Consider the following 8,439-nt stretch of genomic DNA (forward strand, 5'->3'; position numbering starts at 1 on the left):
GATCCCTCATCCTCAGTATCCTTCCAAGAGGTCTGCCCTTCTGTTGGAAATCTCGTGGAGATGGGCTCCTCTCACTTATGGTTCAGACTAGGTCGTTAAGTCCTGCGTGATTACAAGGCACCGCCCAGACCCAAAGAGAGGCGCTGGTTGGTATCAGCACCATTGCAAAGGCAATCCTTTATTCTTTACTGAGAACAGGGCTTTGCGGAGCACCGAACGCCGTCAAGCCGCCCTCCCTGGGCGAGAATGCCCTAGGTGTGAGGGAATGTGTGTTTAGGGTGTGGGCCTGGCTGTTTCTGGAAGCAGCTCCAGCATTTACACTGCAGTAGCGAGGCCAATCCTGTTCTGTCCTCGATCGAAAACGGTGAAGTACACCCTTAGGAAGACATCACCCAGGATCCAGAACTCGCTCTCGCTCAAGGTATCCATGATATCATTAAAGCCGCTGTAGCAGAGGTTATTAGTAGCAACCTGGGAGAAGGAAAGACACAGCCATGAGCCTGAGCCCTCACCCGCCGCTGCCCAACCTCCGAATCCAGATCCGCAGCTTCTGGGTTTCATCTCCCGCCTTAGGTGAGAGCTGAGTGGCTCTCTGAGCAGCTGCAGAAGTGGGGTGTCCATCCAAGAACCAGGTGGGCTGTAGCCCCCCTCCTCCCTCCCTGCTGTTTCTTTCCTTCTGCCCCAGGCTGGCTGTTCTCTCTGCACAGAAGGCCTTTTCTTGCCCCTTTCCCCACAACCTGTTCTTTAAGGCTGCGCTCAGCGCCTCTCCCCCGACCCCTACTCAGGTGGCCTTTTTGGACCCCTGCTCACCCTCCTTGGCCACTCCATTCTAGGCTGGGTGACTTTCCCCGGTGCTCCCCTGTTTCTAGCACTCGTTAGGCTGGTTCTGCCCCAGGCATCCCTTGGCTCAGCCCTGGTTGACCAGAAGCTGCTTGAGGACAGAAGCCCTTAGTGGTCCCCTCTCCTTGTGGCTGGCACTGCGCCTGCCTGGGGTGGAGTCTCCATATTGATTTCAGGATGGTGGTTGTCCTAGTCTTCCCTTTGCCTTCAAGAGGCTGGTTTTGTGGAATGCGCTGGCCCCCTCCCTGGCCACAGCCATTTGGTGGTGGGTGGTGGGTGGTGGGAACTGCAGGGGTGCAGCTTGGCCTGTAGAGGGCACCCTCCTGGCATCAAGCAGTCCACTGGTGCCACACGTTGCAGATTTAACAACCAGCCCCCAGGGATGGCCTCACCTTTAGGACATAGGCTCGAACTGGCACTGGGTAGTCTACATTGTTAATGGTGAAGACGATGTCTGGCAGGACGTTCCTGGCATTACACGGGACCACATACTGTTGGACAAAGAGGGAGAGAGGCTGGCTCACCTGATCCTTCCTGTGAAGAGCCCCAGAGTGACCCTGTGACCTGATACATCACCTCCTCCTGAAAGTGCACAGCATTGATGAAAGAATGGATTTTGGCAACCTCTTTACTTGGGCCAAGGAGCAACGTCGTCCCGGTATCCACGATGGCCTGGCAGCCACTGGGACAACCCATGACCTCCCCTCTCCAGGTGATCCTGAGAGACAGTGGGACAAAGGGGGCACCAGGGTCACCCTGAAGTCTCCCACTGCTGCCACTGCTCCCACCCACGACTGTCTCCAGAACAGTCCTCCAGCTCTTGTCCCCACTCTGTTTTCCTTTGCTCTGGTCATTTCACTTTCCTTAATTTCCTTTCAGTTCCTGAAATGCACCGGGCTCATAGGTGCCTCAGGGCCTTGGCATATGCTGGTCACCCTGTCTAGAGACCTCCGTCCCCTTTGGTTGATTTCTCCTTGTCATTTAGGTAGCAGCTTAATTGTCACATTTTGGGGAATTCTCCCCCCTTCCCCCTTCCCACCAGCCCCCCTCCCCCCGACCAGATCAGGCTCTTCTCTTGGATATTCTCTGTACACACTTCCTCATGTCTAGCCTGGAGCAAAGTCGTAATTCATTCTTTGTGGGACTCGTTTCCTGAATGTCCACCTTCCTAGATGCTAGGTCTGTAAGAGCAAGGGGTATGCTCAGTGCTGGGCCCACAGCAGATCCACACCATGGGTGTGTTGAATGAATGAATGAATGAATGAAGACATGAATGAGGGACAAGAGCCCTGATTCTGGTGTCTGAGAAATAATGGGTTCAGATCCAGAGTGATGGTGGAGATTCTCTGGGGCAGCAGATGCTCAGAGTAGTGGGCAGGGGCACACATGGTGCCCTGGGAGAGGTTGTCCCCCAGCCCTGCCCCCTGGGCTGGCTCAGGCACTGAGGCTCCAGGGCAGGCGATGACTGAGCTTGCCCAGTGGCCTCCAAAGGACATGGAAGCTCTTGTGTGAGGGGCTCAACTCCTGCCTCTTGTTCTGAGGCCACTCTTGGGTCCCAGCTCCCTGGCGGTCCCTGTCATAGCCCCAGTCCCCCTGTGTGCCTGGGATGAGGCTGGGTGGGTCAGGGTCAGGAGGCGTCTCTCTGTCTGATGTGCTTTCCAGTCTCAGGAATGCAGCCAGCCTCTGTGCACTGCTGGGTAGCTTCTCCCTAAGGAGACCCATTTTCCCAGTTTGTCCAGGACGTGTCCTGTTTTCCCACTGGCGATCCTGTGCCCTAATCACCTGCTTGGGCCTGGGTAGCCGAGGACGGTTGGTCATCTTAGTACCAGCCTGCTCAGGTGAAAATAAACCACTGAGAGGTGTGTGTGTCTGTCTGTATATGTCTGTGTCTGTTTGTCTTGGTGTGTCTGTGTGACTGTGTGTGTCTGCCTAGGTGTCTCTGTGTGCCTGTGTGTGTTTCTATGTGTGTCTTTGTACATGATTCTTAGTGTGTCATTGTCTGTGGAGTGTATGTGTGTGTGTATCTGTGTGTGTGTGATGGTGTGTCCTTGTGTGCATGTGTGTGAGCCTGACCATGTCTGTGTGGATGTGTGGGGTCAACCCTCGGGGTGGCCCGCAGAGGGAGGGGCTTACCTGTCCAAGGTGATCTGCCAGTAGTGGGGTTGCGACAGGGGCACCCACTTGAGCTCTCCTTTGTAGTATTTCTTGTCCACGCCACCAAACATCACCACACTGCCCTCCTCTTTGTCGCTGAGGAGAGGAGGGAGAGGGAGCGCTGAGTGTAGGACAATAAGAGGTGGCTTCTCTCAACTTGGCCACACAGCAGGCACTGTTGAGGGCTGTGTTATCCACCCATCAGAGGCGCCGCTACGATCCCATTTTACAGATGCAGGAATTGAGGCACGGAGGGCTGAGTACCTGACCTGCTAATGAGTGGCCCAGAAGAGGTTTGAATCTGGGCGTCCTGGCCAGGTTCTGAGCACCCACACTTCCTAGAGGGACTGGTCCCCTCCTGCAATCTGACTGCTGAGAGAATCCCTCAGGGGACCCCAGACTGTAGGGCTGTGGCTTCCACTGGGCCAGCCTGTCAGTCTTCAGGAAAGCTGATACCTGAGGTCACTAAGGGCATGGATCAGGCTCACCCAGGGCCAGGTTCCTGGGCCTGTGACCTGTGCCATCCATGGGCTCCCCGTTCAGCAGGGCCCCTTGCCTCCTCCATCTCTGTCCTGAAACTCAAGCATTTTTCCACAAGGGTCCCTCATGTTTCTTTTGCACTGGCCCCTGCCAGTGCTCTAGCTGGTCCTGGGCTCCTGGTCAAATGTGAGTGAGGAAGAAAGAGTCCCCCCATCCCTGTCCTTCCTTCCTTATCGAATCCGTCAGCGAATCCCGTTCTCTCCTCCTCCCGCCTGAATCCTGAGCCCTCCACTGCTCCTCCTCCTCCCTCCACCTCCCTGGACCAAGTGCTGCTCTTGGCCCCAGGAGCATGGTTGTGTTGCAATAAAAGTGTATTTACAGAAACCACTGGCAGCGCCTGGTGTGGCCCTGTGGTCACATTTGGTTGGACTTAGTCTTGACTATCAGTGTTTAGAAACTTCTGGATTGCATAGTCTAGAGTTTTTCCTTAAACTTAAACCCTCTTAGAGCTGATGTGGAGACAGGGTTTGTCCAGCTCAGACTTACGTGCTCAGGTAGAAGGCAAAGACAGGCTCAGAAATTTGGTCTTGCTTCTTTAGGTTGTCAAAGACAGCGGTGGTCCCTGGCATGGCGAGGCTGGGATAGGCCAGGCCCAGGATGCCATCGAAGACGGCATGTTCAAAGGTCCTACCGATCTCCACCTTGCTCAGGCCAAATGCCTGGTCCGTGCTGGTGAGTTGGCCGATCTGTGGGAGAAGGGGTGTTTCCACATGAAATTTTGGGAAGCAGGGCTGGGGCTGGGCTGGGGTGGAGGGGCGCCAGAGATGCCATAATCTTGCAGGAAACTAAGGCCTGCCTGGGCCTTGGAGTTGACCATAGGCCAAGGTAGGACAGGGATCCGGTTCAATTGTAGCTGGGCTCTGGATTTCAACCCACAGCGGCTCCTTCTGCAAATGCTATCTCCAGTTAGTAGACTGGCCTTATGCCCTTGTCCTGGGGGGAGAGAGACTCAAGGCAGGACCACATGGCTCCCACCTGAGGAGAATGAGTAGAGGGCAGGGTAGCCTTCCCTTTGGCATCCCTGGGATCTGATGGCAGAAAGGGATGAGTTTGTTGCAATGCATTGTGGATTCTGCATCCACCCAGTAAGACAGATGCCCATTATAAAAGGTAACTTCAAAGTTCTTATGAAAATTCTGCCTGAGAAACATGCAGTGTGTATGTGTGTGTGTCTGTGTGTGAGGGGGGGGGGGGAAGAGGAAGAGAAAGAGAATACCCAGGCCCTTTTGAGGAGGCCGGCCTGAGTTTTAATTAGATTCTCCAAGACCGCCTAGAGTAAGAATGCACTTAGCAGGTTGCTCCCACATCTTTGGCCCCCTGCCTCCCCTGCCTGAGTGCCTGAAGCCCTGGGCTGCTCCCCAGGGTCCCCAGATCAGTTTTATTCTCTCTCCCCAAGGCCCCACAACAGCTTAGTCCTGACTGGCCAGCCCAGCCTCACTGCTTACCAGATGGGTGGGTGACCTTGGCCAAGGCCCTTGTTCTCTGCACCTCAGTTCCCTCATCGGTACAAAGGAGGTAATGACAGTACCTGCTGCAGGGGGGAGGGGCTGCAGGACTAAAGCATGGTCACAGTGGAAGTGCCTGGCACAGTGCCAGGCCTAGTGGGGGAACAGAAATGTGTGTGTTTTACTCCCCCCTCTCCCTGCTGCCAGCAAAGTGGCACCTGAGCAGCAAATCCACCCCTAAACCTCTCTCTGCATTAGGTTTTCTGAGAGTTTGCATGTCAGCAGGTGCGCTTCCTCCCCAGGGCAGATGGGCAGAGAGACACTCGGGACTTTGAGAAAGGCGTGCCCTCCCCAGGGATCTGTGTCTGTCTGGGAAGTAACAGTCCCTCCAGGGCCAGCCCTGCCTGAGATTGTGGTATCCACATTACCCGAACGGTGTCTTGGCCAAGAAATCCTAACATCTTCCCAGAGCCGTATTTCAACTCGATGAATATGCCTGGGAGGTGGAATGTGCTGGAGTGGGAAGGGTTGAAGGACCTGTGTGTAACTGCAGATAGAGGAGATGCGTGTCTGTGAGCTTGCCGAGGTCCGAGAAGGGGGGTCGGGGCAGCACAAGGTGGGCGGGGAGGGCACTCACCACAGGCCTTGCTTTTGCAGTAGATGGAGGGCACCCAGAGGTCTGATGAGCCGGTGTCAAAGACGACGCTGAACCGCTGCGGGGGTGTGCCGATGCTGATGTTGCCCACATAGACTTTCTATAGGGAGCGGGGAGGGGTGGTCAGGGCAGAACTGACTGCCCTGGTCACCTTGGTTTTGGGAAGTGCCACCAACCTCAAGGTCCCTTGTACACGGCCCCACCTCACAGCCTGTGCTCAGACCAGTGCCTCACTGGAGCAGCTCTCCAGTGTCCCCCTCAAGGCCCATCCTGAGCACATCCTTCTCCTTCCTTTGCCCAAACTCAATCCTTGTCCTGTCAACAGCACGCAGTTGGCCCTTTATTGTGACATTCATTTATTCTTTGTCTGTGTCTCAGGCTGGGCTATGTGTTCTTGACGAAGAGATAAGACCTTTTCAAAATCAGTAGCCATGGGAGTTCCTGTAGTGGCTGAGTGGTTAATGAACCTGAGTGGTATCCATGAGGGCACAGGTTTGATCCCTGGCCTCACTCAGTGGGTTAAGGATCTGGTGTTGTCATGAGCTACAGTGTGGGTCTTAGACACAGCTCGGATCCCCTTGTCCCTGTGGCTGTCATGTAGGCCAATAGCTATTGCTCCAACTCGACCCTTAGTCTGGGAACCTCCATATGCCGCGAGTGTGGCCCTAAAAAGGAAAAAAGAGAAAAAAACATAAATAAGAATAAAATAAAATCAGTAGCCCTAACCATATAGTATTAGATTTCTATAGCATCACCCACTGTAGGAGCTCAATTACAGCTCTACTTGTATCATTTTTGGGTCTATGGGGGCTGGATGGACTTCCACAGTCTGTGGCTTCAAAGTTGCTTTGCAGTTGGCTTTATTGTTTAATAGACATGATTCACTCTTCATCTGTAACTACTTGGCTCCTTTAGTTCAAAAAGAAGAAACTTGTGAGTTCAAGCTGTGGCTCAGCCATGATGAACTGCATTAGTATCTGTGAGGATTGGGTTGGATCCCTGGCCCCGCTCAGTGGGTTGAAGAATGGTGTTGCCCTGGGCTGTGGTGTAGTAGCAGACGTGGCTTGAAATGCCTGGCTGTGGTGTAGGCTGGTTGTTGCAGCTCTAATTCAACTCCTAGCCTGGGAACTTCCATATGCTTTGGGTGCTGGCCCTAGCCACCAAAAAACCCCAAAAGCTCCACGTGCCAATGACAACTCCCTGGCACAGAAGTGGAGGTTCAGTGCCACCGGGTCATCTTTGGGCCCAGTCACCACAGACCAAGAGTTGAGGGTGGGAGTGTCTTCTCCTCTGGGTGTGAGGCGCCAGATCCCCCTGTGGTTCTGCTTCCTGAAGGGGCCCCAGCCCCAACATCCCTCCTGGCCCCTCCTGGGGAACCCCAGGCTTGACAAGAGCACCAGGGGGCGCTGTGGAGCCTTCCTCCCCTTTCACTCACATCCAGGTAGTTCCTCAGTGGATGAGAAGCAAATTTCCAGACATGGGAAGAATTCTTGGTCAGGAGATTCTGGATCATGTTGTAAGGATGTTCCTTGAGGAAATTTTTCAGCAAGCCTTTTTCCCTGAGGCGTTCTCGGACGGACTTGACCTTCGTGAGAGGGATCCTTTCACGGTGCATTGGGAAAAGGAAAAAAACAAGAGATAGCCAACAGCTGTGCATGTTGTAGAAGGACTGTCACCCTCCATTGTACCGACGCTGTGTATTTTCCAAGCATTGTTATGAGGAGTGTCATCCTGCAAAGACCATGGCAGGGGCCTAGGTTTGAATGCAGGTTCTTTCCCGTAATGTTGCAAAAGCCCTGTGAGCGCTTGGAGCCTCAGAGCCTCCAGTGGCACCCAGGTTGAATGCAGTACCCCCCGCACCCTACATAGAATGTTCTGGCTGTTAAGGAAGAGGACGGAAGTCATGTGCCTTATGTGTGGGAAGTCTCCACAATGGTAGCCGGTCCCATCGCTATTGTCATGCAAGAGTATCTGCCTCACAGTAGCTCTGGGAGGAGGCAGAAGGGGGATCGTGATCCTCTTTTTAGAGAGAAGGACTTTGAAATGCAGGACAGGGAGTCTGCGACTTGGCTGTGGTCATACTGCTTGTTAGAGGTCGGAAGGCCTAGCGGTAGGCCTCCTGATCTTTCTCCAGGGCTCAAGCCGAAGAAAGGGATGAGAGGTGGAGCCAGGAGATGGGGAATAAATTGTGCCAATTAAGAGGCTAGCGAATGCGGAAGAATCAGACTTGAAAGGAAAATGAACAAAACCTCCGAGTGTTCTTCATGGATAGAGTCAGCCAGAGAGATGGAGAGAAAGAAGAGAGATCCACAGGTGAAGCCCTAGAAACACATAGACACAGAAATGGAGAGAGAGCCGAGAGAAGACCTAGGAGCAAATGCAGGAGAAATGCTGTTCCACAGGATCACGCTGACAGATGCACGGGATGTGCACTGAACAAATCCAAGGAGTGCCATTTTTCACTTGGGTTGTGATGGGACTGGTGCCCCCAGAGTTGTTCAATCCCGCAGCCCTTCCCCAAGACCCCTGTGTCCCACGGTGCCCATGGAAAACTACTTATCAGTCAGTGAGAGCTGAAGGTTAAGATTGTGAGGAATGATGACATTCCCTTCCATACTCAATGGGTGGAAGAAAAAGAGGATGACAGGGCGACAAGAAACCTTCCAGAGCGAGAGATGCTGTCAGTTCTAGTCCCCGTACTTACATGACTAAGCAGTCTGAGAGGGCCACCAGCCCGAGGATCACAAGCCACTTCATGCTTCTTTCCTGGGTCCAGGTACTCAGGAAAGAGGGAGTTCTGGGCAT

General features: G+C 53.8%; 1 protein-coding gene across 1 annotated transcript; it reads right to left on the reverse strand.

Annotated features, from left to right (window-relative positions):
* Window positions 1-315: 315 nt before the first annotated feature.
* Window positions 316-8,439, reverse strand: LOC125123938 (pregnancy-associated glycoprotein 2-like). The gene is made up of 9 exons (XM_047774107.1): window positions 8,339-8,439; window positions 7,066-7,235; window positions 5,617-5,730; window positions 5,408-5,526; window positions 4,021-4,220; window positions 2,974-3,090; window positions 1,417-1,558; window positions 1,233-1,331; window positions 316-471 (listed from the first exon to the last, which is right to left on the reverse strand). The coding sequence occupies exons 1-9, from the start codon at window positions 8,437-8,439 to the stop codon at window positions 316-318; spliced, it is 1,218 nt and encodes a 405-aa protein (XP_047630063.1).

Source organism: Phacochoerus africanus, chromosome 4 (genome assembly GCF_016906955.1).
Source record: "Phacochoerus africanus isolate WHEZ1 chromosome 4, ROS_Pafr_v1, whole genome shotgun sequence".
In the NCBI taxonomy this organism is placed as follows: Eukaryota; Metazoa; Chordata; class Mammalia; order Artiodactyla; family Suidae; genus Phacochoerus; species Phacochoerus africanus.